General features: G+C 37.4%; 1 protein-coding gene across 2 annotated transcripts in view; it reads left to right on the top strand.

Moving 5' to 3' along the window:
• LOC106875255 (coiled-coil domain-containing protein 180) overlaps positions 1 to 13,999 on the top strand; it is a 177,197-nt gene that overhangs the window by 132,451 nt on the left and 30,747 nt on the right. The window contains exons 24-27 of one of the 2 annotated variants that reach the window (XM_089338941.1): positions 369 to 552; positions 3,501 to 3,603; positions 8,457 to 8,565; positions 9,170 to 9,216. In XM_089338941.1, coding sequence (XP_089195067.1) covers positions 369 to 552; positions 3,501 to 3,603; positions 8,457 to 8,565; positions 9,170 to 9,216 — 443 coding nt within the window. Of the gene's footprint in view, positions 1 to 368; positions 553 to 3,500; positions 3,604 to 8,453; positions 8,566 to 9,169; positions 9,217 to 13,999 lie in introns of both variants that reach the window. The other variant, XM_089338940.1, reaches the window with a different exon arrangement.

Genomic DNA, 13,999 nt, shown 5'->3' with positions numbered 1-13,999 from the left:
TCTGAGTTCAAATTCTGCTGAGGTCGACTTTGCCTTTCATCCTTTTGGGGTTGATAAATTAAGTACCAGTTAGGCGCTGGGGTCGATGTAATCGACTTAATCCCTTTGTCTGTCCTTGTTTGTCCCCTCTATGTTTAGCCCCTTGTGGGCAATAAAGAAATAAGTAACATAGTTAGATAAGATGATGGTAACATTGGTATTGGTAGTTAGATAAATAGGTAAGTTGGTGATGCCAACGGTATGTTTGTGGCAACCTAGTTAAGTAAGCTAGTGATAACATATTTAATGAAAAGGGGACAACAGAATTCTTATAAAATTGTTTCTTTTGACATCATTTACCTCCTTCATTTATTATTTGACCATTTCAGATTTAAGAACCATGTCTTTGATCTTCAGTTCATAGAACTAATAGCACGATGGTTTACAAATACTCAGGTGAAGATAAAATCTGATGTGGCTAAAAGCAACAGCCAAGGAAAGAATATTTGCGACATTCTACAAAAGCTTGAGAAGAAAATCGATTACCTAACAGAACCTCATCCTGATAAATTGGTAAAGTACCTGGTGCCACTACAAATCTATAGAAATATTTGTGCACAACCTGATTTTCTTTAATGTTTTTCATTCTTGATGGTCTTTGTCAGTTTGTTTTGTATTTATAAACAATTGCAGCGTGGAAGGTGTTTATAAGCCATTTAAAATAACACACAAAAACCGTTAGATTCACTTCAACATTTAAATTTAATTTGCCAAAATATTTCCATCGCTTTGAGACCGCGACCTATTCACTGACAAAATGCTGCACAGAATTTTGTTAGTGAACAGGTCGCGGTCTCAAAGCGACGAAAATATTTTGACAAATTAAATTTAAATGTTGAAGTGAATCTAACGGTTTTTGTGTGTTATTTTAAATGGCTTATAAATACCTTCCATGCTGCAATTGTTTTCGTTCCAGCATACGATCTCAGATCAGGTCACTTGCTATGCAAGTACATCTCCGCAATTTGTATTTATATTTTTGTGCAAAGAGTTTTGATTCATTTGTTTGGAATTTATTTTTAAATAACACAAAAATACAAATATAAACATACAGACAAGATGTTTGAGCTATGTTAGACATTTTATGTCTCTCTTTTTTTTTTTTTAAGAATAGCTTGATGTATTGGTGGCCTGTCAACAGCATTGAAGAGCATAAAGATTAAAGTTGTAGTTGACCAAAAGTTAGCTGGCTTGGAGGACTGGCAGCCAGGTGAATATTGGAAAAGAGTTATCTGTATCCTGATGATTTGCACCTGGTATCAAAATGCCAACATCATGATTGCTACTCATTACACTTTAAAGGCTATAAGACATGACACGGACAACAACAACAGAGACATAGCTTTGACAGCTGGAACAAACACAGAAGGTGTTCTGAGGGTGTGCCAGCCCTCATCTTAGAACAGGGCCTAAGCTCAATTCAGAGGGCTGTGTGAAATTGCTGGAGAGAGTTGCTGCCGGAAGGCCATATGTGTGGCAGTAGGATTCAGTTCCTTGCCATACTTCCAGAAGGAGTCAGAAATGGTTGTCGAAGAATTTCTGATTTCCCCAGCCCCAATTTCTGGCCTCCTAATTCACCCAATTGTAACTCCATTGATTTGTATATGTAGGATGCAGTTAAAAAAGGTACCAACTGCTCTGCCTGCAACACACCAAGGCCAAGCTGATGGGCAAGCTCTAGGAGATGTTCAAAGATCTTCCCAGGACACAGTGAAGAACGCATGCATCAGGTTCCAGAACTGTCTTGAGACCGTGATGGAATCTGAGGCTGGCTACTTTGAGTAAACTGTTATCTCCCAGTCATAGTCTAGCTGATAGTTTTTGGTATTTTAAAATACTTTTATATTTGGATGGGATATTGAGCTTTTCTTTTCCTTTTACACAAATTGTCAAATTTAGACCAAACACCTTGTGTGTGTGTGTGTATATATATATATATATATATATATATATATATATATATAAATAAATTTAAAATGTTAAAATAAAAACAGAACACAAAGGATTCTGTTTTTATTTTTACATTTTTAATTTATTCTTTTACTCCGGCCACGATCTGGCATATACAGGTGCTTACAATTATCAAGTATTACCTCTAACATTTACTTTACCTATATATATATATATATATATATCAAAAAGTTTGCAGACTAGTTATGTTTAATAAAAAAAAAAATAACTTATTTACCTAAGTTTTAATATCATCTCCTTCGAAATAGTTACCTTGCACAGCAATACACCAGTCTCAGTGTTCCTGCCACTTTTGGAATCTGATCTGGGAGTCATTTTCTGTAAGTGAGTTGTGGACCTTCTACAATTTGCTCTTGATCTCGACAATGGCATTAAAATGGTGACCTTTGAGCTGCATTTTTATCTTGTGGAAGTGATGGAAGTCTGCAGGTGCCAAATCTGGTGAACAGAGCAAGTGCAGAAGTGATACCATGTTTTTTATTTGCGAGAAACTCAGAAGTGAGGAGAGCTTGATGACAGGGTACATTGTTGTCATGAAGAATCCAATTTCTCGTGCTCCACCACACCAGTTGTCAAGCGGTGGTGGGGGGACAAACACAGACAGAAAGATAAACACATACACATACATATATATATGTACACACAACAGGCTTCTTTCAGTTTCTGTCTACTGAATCTACTCACAAAGCTCTGGTTGGCTGGTGGCTTTAGTAGAAGACACTTGCCCATTATATTATACGTGATAAAACTAGTAATGGTTATAAAAATAAAATTAGAGCTAAGTAGTGTGCTGCTATTTCTAGCAGGTTGAGCAACTGTGTAGAATCTACACATTTGCTCAACCTGATATAGAAAATTTAGCTAGACCTCATCGGACACAGGGAAGTCATTTACTTGCCATGTATAAAGTAAATTTACAACTTTTGTCTGTATTAATTTTTTTCATCATTTCACTGTTATAAGCTCATATAATCCTTTTTTTTTTGGAGTAAAATTCATTAATTATTATCCATGTTAATTTAGTTTAGTCATGATACCTTCCTCACCACTTAGGTGGGTCCTAGACATAATAACTACTTAAAAAGAGGCGCAACCAAAACAAAAGGTTAAGAACCACTTTTCTAAAGTATCCTACATGTAAATGGAATTATAATAGAAGACTGGCATTCCACTACTGATCTCTGTGTTATTTTATTTCTGTGTTGTTTTAATGTATCTTGTATTACATTATTCCATGATTAAATCATCTCAATTTCCTCTTTTTTCTTAAATCTGTAGAATGATTTCCAAGAGCTTTGACTGCTATTTTTAGCAGGTCAGATGACCACATAAAGGCTCCATGTTGGTTCAAGTTTAACATTCTTCGTTTTGTTTACCTTTTTTTTTGTTTTTGTTTTTATAATATTTGATAAATTTATATAAATCTAGCTTTTCTTAATAATAACATTTTATTTATATAATAGTTAATGTTCTAAATATTTCTTTGACAGAAATGTTCCCCATCAGAACTGACAGTAGATTTGGCAGATGCTTTAACACAATTTTGTTCCCGGGCCATATATTTAATTAGTCCAAAGAGCGGTAGAGAGTCATGTAAGTATTATCATTAAGGCAGTGAGCTGGCAGAGTCATTAGCATGCTGGGTAAAATGCTTAGTAGCATTTTTGCCAGTCTTCTCATTCTGAGTTCAAATTCCATTGAAGTTGACTTTGCCTTTCATCCTTTTGAAGTCAAATAAAAATAAGTACCAGTTGAGTACTGGGGTCAATGTAATTAACTTATACTCACCTCCCTCGGACTTGTTGGCCTTGTGCCAAAATTTGAAATCATCATTATCATCATCATCATCATTATTATTGTTATTTTTATCTCAAGTTTTGATGTAACTCCTGGAGTCTTGCATGCAAAGCAGGCTGATGCAGCCTACAGCACCATGCTATCTGTTCTTTTCAACTAATACTTTCCTGATTATTTTGGCCATGCCAAGGAGACAGACCCTTTGCAACAGTTCTATTGGGCACTCTGTTCCGATTCCCTTTATATTCCTCTTGATGCCTTTTGATACTGTCCCCAAGGACCCAACAATAATTGACACTATCTTCACCTTCTTCATTTTCCATAGCCGGGCTATTTTTGTATTTAAAAGGATCGTATATATATCTATTTTTTTGCCTTCTTTCTTGACTATTCATGCGTCAAAAGGGCATGCAACATCAACTATATATCACATGTGGTGCATCTTGTCCACCACCACTAGGTCTGGTCTGTTATGCTCTAGCACCTGGTCTGTTTGGATTGGGAAATCCCAGAGGATTTTGCAGGTCTCCAACTCCACCACTCTCTGCTGTTTGTGTACATTATTAATATTATTATTACTAAGGAAACAAGCTGGCAAAATCGTTAGCTTACAAGGCAAAATGCTTAGTGGCATTTTGTCCATATGTAGGTTCTGATTTCAAATGCTGTCAAGGACAACTTACCATTTCATTCTTGTAAAGATAAATAAAATATGTACTAATTGATCTCTGGGGTCAAGGTAATCAACTTATGCTCTCCTTCAAAATTGCTGGCCTTGTAAAAAGATTATTATTATTATTATTATTATTATTATTGCCTTTGCACAGCTTCTGACACTGGAGATTTACTATGGTGTCAGCTGTTCACTACCAGTGAACTAAGGTAACACCTCTTATTTTTCGAGCACCTTCCGGAGTATTCGAGCGGTTCCAAGCAGTGCTGTTTTCTGCAAATGCTCCACCCTTATCGCAGCACCTATTTGTTCCACATACTTCTCAAGATCTTTATTCACTGTTCCCAGGGCTCTGACAATTATTGGTACTACCGCTACCTTTTTCATCGACCACAACTGCTTAACTTCCCAAGCTAACCTGCCATATCTCTCGACTTTTCTTTCTTCCTTATCGCATACCTTGTTGTCAGCTGGGCATACTATGTCTATGATCCAGCATAGTTTGTTTTCTTTCTCAATAAAGACTATGTCTGGTTTCCTATTCTTTATCTCATGGTCGCACTGAATAATAAAATCCCACAGGATCTTTGCATTTCTATTTTCGACGATGGCTTCAGGTTTGTGGTCGTACCAATTTTTTGCTCTGTCAAGTCCATACTTGTCACAAAGTGTCCAATGGACAAGCCTGGCTATATTGTCGTGGCATCTCTAATATTCCTTCTGGGCTAGTGGCGTACATTGGCTGGTAATATGCCATACGGTTTCACTGTTTTGTCCACAGATTCTGCACTTATCACTTTCTGCTGTGTTGTCTCTTCTGTATTATTATTATTATTATTATTATTGTTATTGTTATTGTTAAAGCAGTGAGCTGGCAGAATTGTTACTGTGCCTGACAAAATGCTTAGTAGCATTTCTTCTGACTTTACATTCTGAGTTCAAATCCTTTCAGGGTTGATAAAATAAATACTAGTTATGCACATGAGTCAACATAACCAACTATCCCCATCCCCACAAAATTTCAGGCCTTGTGCTTATAATAGAAAGGCTTATTATTATTTTTACCCTTAAAGTGGAGACCTAGCAGAGCTATTACCACACCAGACAAAATACTCAACAGCAATTCTTCTGGCTTTTAGGTTCTCAGATCAAATTCTGCCAAAGTCAACTTTGCCTCTCATCTTTTTGGGGGTTGATTAAATAAATACCAGTTGAGTACTGGGGTTGATATAATCAACTAATCCCCCCTCCCACCAAAATTTCAGGCCTTGTGCTTACAGTTGGCAGGATTATTATTATTATTATTATTATTATTATTATTATTATTATTATTATTATAGAGGCAGCAAGCTGGCAGAATCATTAGCACAATGGACAAAATGCTTAGCAGTATTTTGTTTGTCATTACATTCTGAGTTCAAATTCCGCCAAGGTTGACTTTGCCTTTCATCCTTTCGGAGACAATTAAATAAACACCAGTTGAGTACTGGAGGTTGATGTAATTGACTTAATCCTGTCTCCTGAATTTTAGGTTTTGTGCCTACAGTAGAAAGTATTATTATTATCATTATTATTATTATTTAAGGTGGTGAGTTAGCAGTGTCATTAGCATGCTGGGAAAAATACATAGGAACTTTACGTCCATCTTTATGTTTTGAGCTCAAATTCCACTGAGGTCAACTTTACCTTTCGTTCTTTCGGGGTCGATGAAATAAGTACTAGTTGAGCCCTGGGGTCAATGAAACTTATCCCCTTCCCCAAAATTGCTGGCCTTGCACCAAAATTTGGAATCATTATTATTATTATTGTTACTATTATTACCTCCGCTTTGGTGAAGGCGGAGTTATTGTTTTCGGTCATGTTTGTTTGTTTATCCGTGGACAAGATACACAAGAACCACTGGATGGATTTGGATGAAACTTTCAGGGGTGTTTGGCCTCGTGACTGGCACAAACTGATTATATTTTGGAATTGATCTGGTACTGGACAAGGATTCTGGCTTGTTTGTTATATTTACTTTACATGAATTCTTACGATCTTACATTGACTTTCAAGTCTTTTTTCTGATTATCTCCCTTGAAAGCACACTTATGATTCCCACGTAAGTTATGGCAGCATTGCTGTTTCCAAAGTTTTATTTTTGTTTCTCTGTTATCAATTTTACTCATGTCTCTATCTTGGCAGAAACTGATGGCTATAGAACTACATAAACAAATGGCAGCAAAACTGTTCAGAAATGAAATAACACTAACATATTCAGTAACAATAATAAATTTAATTTATCCTCAACAATTTTTAGTTTTACCAATTTTGAATATATCACTCCTGTTTAAAACCTCTTACCTACTTGACAATTGCATTTCTAGATCTGCCTTGAAGGAAGCTTTACTTTTTGGACTCATGTTTTTGTGTGCAACGATGTTGTTAAACCTACATTAACAGCACCATATGCAGGTCTTTTCCAATTTCTTTCATGCATGGATAAATTTTTCACTATAGACCTTAATGGTCGTAAAGACACTATATCAGTGGATAGACTAATAAAGCCTTCATAGAGAAAACTGTCCCTGTTCCAACTGCAAATGACACATACAGCATTACAAACACAGCCCACACACCCACCTTCACATTCCATGACTACCATTGTGATCAATCAGGTACTGGACAAGGATTCTGGATTATCTTTCCAGTTTTTTTACTTAATTCTTGAGAGCAGTCAGGTTCATTTTTAGTATTCTCGTTTGTGAGAGCAGTTGAGTTTATTTCAGATATTCCCATTTTAAAAATCATTTCCAGCTAATCGTTGAGGGGACGTTGGTGTTGCCTTGGCAGAGGTTTGTGTTCTCTGAGTACTCTTATTATTATTATTATTATTATTATTATTACATTTGAAGGTGGCAAGCCAGCAGAATTGTTAGCACACTGGGCAAAATGCTTACCAACATTTCGTCTATCTTTACATTCTGAGTTCAAATTCCGCCAAGGTCAACTTAGGCTTTCATCCTTTCTGGATTGATAAATTAAGTACCAGTGAAACTCTGAGGTTGATGTAATCAACTACTCCCCTCCCCCCAATTTCAGGCCTTGTACCTTTAGTAGATAGGATTATTATTATTATTATTATTATTATTATTATTATTATTATTATTATTATTAAAGTGGCGAAGTGGCAAAACCATTAGGTCATTGAACAAAATGCTTGTTGGCACTTCTTCCCACTCTTTTTGTCGCTTTATATGCTGAGCTGAAATCCTGCCAAGATCAACCATTGTAAAGAAAATTGATGAACAGTTGCAAAGATATTCAGTGATATTTGTTGAAGCCAAGTGACACAGACACTCCCTTATCCTCTCACCATCATAAGGCAGCGAACCAGTGATTGAACTATTGAGGACTTGTGACCCATGTTTCTATTGATCTTTTACTTGTTTCAGTCATGTGACTGCAGCCATGTTGGGTCACTGCTTTGAAGGGTTCAACCTCTCAAAGAATTCCACTCCAGGACTTATTCTCTTTAAGCCTAGTACTTATTCTATCAGTCACTTTTGCTAAACTGCTAAGTTACTAAGACATAAAAACACTCAACCACTGATTGTCAAGTGGGTGGGAAACAAACACAGACACAAAGACACACACAGATATATATATATATATATATATATATATTTACACACACACACACGTTAGGCTTCTTTCAGTTTTCCTCTACCAAATCCACTCACAAGGCTTTTGTCAGCTCGAGGCTATAATAGAAGACACTTGCCCAAGGTGCCACACAGTGAGACTGAACTCAGAACCATGTGGTTGGAAGCAAGCTTCTTACCATACAATCATGCCTGTGCCTATGATATATAATATATATAAATATAAATACAGGAGGTAGGTTCATCTAATTTTACCTTCTCTCCTAAAACTTGTGAAAAATGATTGACTTATACTGATGAATTTTTTTTTTTTTTTTTTTCTTTTTCAGCAGCTTTCAAGTCAGGTTTTCTGAATGTCCCAAGTGAAGTACCTCCTACTTCCAAAGCCGGAAAAATATGGACTGACGATGTTTCTATCTTTGTTGCTAAAAACATTCTTCGGTAAATTAATCTCACATTATTAATCTTTCACTTCCTGGAGACACACAGGCCTGCATCAGCCAGCCTAGTTCTCAAAAACGCATGATATCACAAAAATTATAGTAACTTTATTTACATTCAACTTGTAGGAAAGCGTAAGTGAGATAGATAAGTCTGATCCCTTCTTTCTCTCATTTTTCATAACATAACAGAACTGATCATATGATATTTCTAGCCTTGGTTGTGACTAATTTGTGTTATAATGAAGACAATATTACACAGGACTACATGTACTAACCTTGTTTACCTTCAACTTGTAGGAAAATGAGGAACTCTCTAATATAAGGGAGTTAAGTCTGATCCCTTCTTTCTCTCATTTTTCCATAACAGGACTGATCATGTGATATTTCTATTCAAACCAATCAGAAGAATATTGAAGTGGTCTATGCTATTACTAGCCTTGTTTGTGATTATTTTGTGTTATGATGAAGTGATATATGATATGACTAGACTCTCAGGATGTTGTGTATGATATAAAGTTTTGTGGCTATTTTAAAAATGAATACTACAGATTCAGTGGGGGATATTCTTCTAATCCCATTTTATGTTACTTTTTTTTTTGCAGGACTAACAAATTACTAAACAGTTCAGACGGGAGTCTGTTACCAAAAGGTAAAACCCCTAAACATTTTAACTTAATTTATGAATTTATTAATTAGCTTTGAGCCTGATTTTAAACCAATCAGCATAATTTATGGCAATACCATACTAAGAACACTGAGTGTAGTTAAGTAGCTTCCAGCCCCATTAGTGTTTTTTTTTTATCTATAGACCCCTTTGACTACTATTTTATTCTGGTGGACTCTCATAGCCATTCAATGTTTAAAAACTAGTTTTATAGAAACCTCTTTCAAAATTCCTGTTTTGTTTTTCACACATTAACTTATCAATGTTGAACTATGTAGAATGTTAGAGAAAGGAACCTACCTGTTTCTTGAAATACATACCAATACATCAGGGACATGCCTACCCTGAATGAAATAGATCGATAGTAACATTTTCCTTTTATGGCAACATATGCACCTAATTCAATAAAGGTTACTCTGATTATTATAAATAAAATGCAAAATATTTGATGTTTTTGTAGATTAGGTAGGCATAATTCACTCCTGCCTTTCAATCTCAGTATTAAAACTACACATTGCACTGCTGTAGCACATGTGCTGCGTACATTCCCACAACAATGCTTTCTTTATGAACTATAAAGGCAGAAGTAAAACTGCATCCAACTCAGATTTTGTGTGTTTTAACTGCATAAATGTCACCAACTGCCTACCCAGTTTATCAATTTACTATTTTGGTGTGTGGACTCCCAAAACTCTTATGTGGATCCTCTAGGGCCACATAGATCCCGGTTGAGAGCCTCTGGTTTAGATGGTGGCTGCTTGGCAAGCCTATGTGCTGTAATCATCTTTATGGTACATGGTACAAGTATAGCTGTGTAGTTTAAGAAGCTCACCTTGCAACCACAAGGATTCAAGTTAAATCTCATTGCAGAGCACCATGGGAAAGTGGTTTGAACCATAGCTTTAGGTGACCATGAGTGTGCGAGTTGAAATTTGATAGACTGAAATTGTGCAGAAGCCCATTGTGTGTGTGTGTGTATTAATGATGATATGTGTGTATATATATAATATTTTTATTTTGGTTGAGTCAGTCTTTTACAGCTGTGGTTCATGGGGTCTTCAGGCAAGTTCTGATTAAGTAATATGTCTGAAGACTCTGTACTCAATGGGACTGACTCAACCAAAATAAAAATATAATAAATTTCTACTTTGGTATTGAGTACTCTTTTTTCTGGCAATGACCACTTAATGGATATATATATATATATATATATATATATATATATATATATATATTCTAGTGAGACAGTTGCAGGAGAAATACCTAGCTAAGGATAAACCTCTGTACCTGGCTTTCGTTGACTTGGAGAAAGCCTTTGACAGGGTCCCCCGATCCCTTATCTGGTGGTCAATGAGGAAACTTGGGATAGAAGAATGGTTAGTGAGAGCTGTGCGAGCCATGTACAGAGATGCTGCCAGTAAGGTGAGGGTTGGAAATGAGTACAGCAATGAATTCCGGGTAGAGGTAGGGGTCCACCAAGGTTCCGTCCTCAGCCCCCTCTTATTTATCATAGTCCTCCAGGCAATCACAGAGGAGTTCAAGACAGGTTGCCCCTGGGAGCTCCTCTATGCTGATGACCTTGCCCTAATTGCGGAGTCACTATCAGAACTAGAGGAGAAGTTTCAGGTGTGGAAGCAAGGTCTAGAATTGAAGGGCCTTAGAGTCAACCTAGCTAAAACCAAAATCCTAATAAGTAGGAAGGTAGATAAAACACAAACCCCTTCAGGTAGATGGCCCTGCTCAGTATGTAGAAAAGGAGTAGGTAGTAACTCTATAAGATGTACCCGGTGCAAGCTATGGACACATAAGAGGTGCAGCAACATCAAAGGCAGGTTAACTAGCAAGTTAGTTTTTGTTTGTGGCAGATGTTCAGGTGCAATAAAGACTGTAAACAAACAGGAAACAACTTCTATCTCATTCCAGGGTGAAAACTAGAGGTAGTCGATAGCTTCCGCTATCTGGGCGACCAAGTTAGTAGTGGGGGTGGGTGCGCTGAAAGTGTAGCTGCTAGAATAAGAATAGCCTGGGCAAAGTTTAGAGAGCTCTTACCCCTGCTGGCGACAAAGGGACTCTCACTCAGAGTAAAAGGCAGACTGTATGACGCATGCGTACGAACAGCCATGCTACATGGCAGTGAAACATGGGCTGTAACTGCTGAGGACATACGTAAGCTCGCAAGGAATGAAGCCAGTATGCTCCGTTGGATGTGTAATGTCAATGTGAATACCCGTCAGAGTGTAAGTATCTTGAGAGAAAAGCTGAACATTAGAAGCATCAGTTGTGGTGTGCAAGAGAGACGATTGCGCTGGTATGGACATGTGGTGAAGATGGATGAGGATAGCTGCGTGAAAAAGTGCCACACCCTAACAGTTGAGGGAACCCGTGGAAGAGGTAGGCCCAGGAAGACCTGGGCTGAGGTGGTGAGGCAAGACCTCCATACATTGGGCCTCACCGAGGCGATGACTACTGACCGAGACCTTTGGAAATGTGCTGTGCGTGAGAAGACCCGGCAAGCCAAGTAAGATCGTTGCCAGTGCCCCTGGACTGGTTCTTGTGCGGTTGGCACATGAGATGCACCATTTTGAGCGTGGCCGTTGCCAGTACCGCCTGACTGGCTCCTGTAGGATTTTCGAGCGAGATCGTTGCCAGTGCCCCTGGACTGGCTTGTGCGGGTGGCACATAAAAGACACCATTTCGAGCGTGGCCGTTTTCGTGCGGGTGACACGTAAAAGCACCTACTACACTCTCTGAGTGGTTGGCATTAGGAAGGGCATCCAGCTGTAGAAACTCTGCCAAATTAGACTGGAGCCTGGTGTTGCCATCCGGTTTCACCAGTCCTCAGTCAAATCGTCCAACCCATGCTAGCATGGAAAGCGGACGTTAAACGATGATGATGATGATGATGATATATATATAGGCACAGGAGTGGCTGTGTGGTAAGAAGCTTACTTCCCAACCACATGCTTCCAGGTTCAGTCCCACTGCGTGATACCTTGGGCATGTCTTCTACTATAGCCTCAAACTGACCAAAGCCTGTGAGGAGATTTGGTAGATGGAAACTGAAAGAAGCCTGTTGTACATATATATATGTGTGTATATGTCTTTTTGTTTGTGTTTGTGTGTGTGTGTCCCCCACCACCACCACCACCACTTAACAGCCATAACTTAGTGGTCCAACTAAAGACATCTATAGAAAAAGTCTCAAGATTTAAAAAATCAAGTTCTGGGGTTGATACATTCAATTAAAAATTCTTCAAGGCAGTGCCCCAGCATGGCCACAGTCTAATGACTGAAACATGTAATATAGATATGAAGTTATTCATCTTATTTTCCTTAATTACTCTTTGTCTGTATCTATAAATTTGCAATGCAGTCTGTCGCTTGCTATTCCTGTCAAATGGCTTAAACTGACAGTCTCTAACAACATGCTGTATTAAATCTGAGCGAAACCTCTTATTACATCACCTGATGAGATGCTTCAGCATCAAGGGATGCATCACAACTAGATTATAGTTTCCCACTCATGAGGGACCGATGTAGGTTGGGTCAAAATGATCCTTGAGAGCAAAGATGTTTTCTATGTATTTTATTTTCCATCTCTCTACACATAAACATTTGTAGCCAAGATTAAAATCATACGTTTAGCCACATTCTAAGTATTCATTTAATAAATGTATAAATGTGGTCGCGGTTACGATTTCAATCACTCAAAAACAGAAAAACATGTCTATGCTCTTTGTGTGTATGTATGCATGCACGTGCTTCAGTGCAGGTCAATGTAATTACAGATGTGATAATGAAGACGTAATTTTGTTTAAACAGAGTAATTGGACTTGATAGAATTAATTGGAGAAAACAAATGGAAAAAACCAACATTGAAAGTGCTACCCTATCATGACCAGAATAATTGAAACCATTTATATATATATATATATATATATATATATATATATATCTTTTATCTTTTATTTGTTTCAGTCATTTGACTGCAGCCATGCTGGGGCACTATCTCAAAGAGTTTTTAGTCAAACTAATCAACCCTAGGACTTATTCTTTTAAAGCCTTGTACTTGTTCTATCAGTCTGCTTTGCCAAGCTGCTAGGTTACTGGGATGTAAACACACCAACACTGAGGTAGGAGACAAACACAGACACAAAGACATGCTCACATATAAATATATACGACAGGCTTCTTTCAGTTTCCATCCACCAAATCCACTCACAAGGCTTTGGTCAGCCCAAGGCTATAGTAGAAGAGGCTTGCCCGAGGTGCCACACACTGGGACTAAACCTGGAATCATGTGGTTGGGAAGCAAGCTTCTTACCACACAAATACTGGGGTTGGACAAAATAATGGAAACATCTAGCATCATAATTTTGAAATATCTATAAAACCATCAAAAGCTTGTTTATTTTTATGCTTTTTAATTTATTGTTAATGTTGCTTAATATGTTTTGCTAAAATTGCTGTTTCTTTTGAGATATCATCAGAAAAAGGTAATTAAAATTCATTAAAATGACAGATCTATCGGACTTTCAGAGAGGTCAAATTGTTGATGCTCGTATGGCAGGCACTAGCATCACGAAAACAGCCAAAATGTTTGGTGCATCAAGAAGTACTGTCTCGAAAGTAATGACAACCTTTGAGAAAGAGAGTAAAACCTCCTTGTCAAAACAAAACTCCGGAAGAACATCAAAACTTTCAGATAGGGACCGTCAGAATTTTATACAAATTGTTAGAAAGGATCACAAAAGTTCTGCTCCCAAAA

This window comes from Octopus bimaculoides, chromosome 21 (assembly GCF_046866305.1).
Source record: "Octopus bimaculoides isolate indiv1 chromosome 21, ASM4686630v1, whole genome shotgun sequence".
In the NCBI taxonomy this organism is placed as follows: domain Eukaryota; kingdom Metazoa; phylum Mollusca; class Cephalopoda; order Octopoda; family Octopodidae; genus Octopus; species Octopus bimaculoides.
The sequence above is the reverse complement of the archived record's forward strand: the minus strand, read 5'-3'. Positions and strand labels throughout refer to the sequence as shown.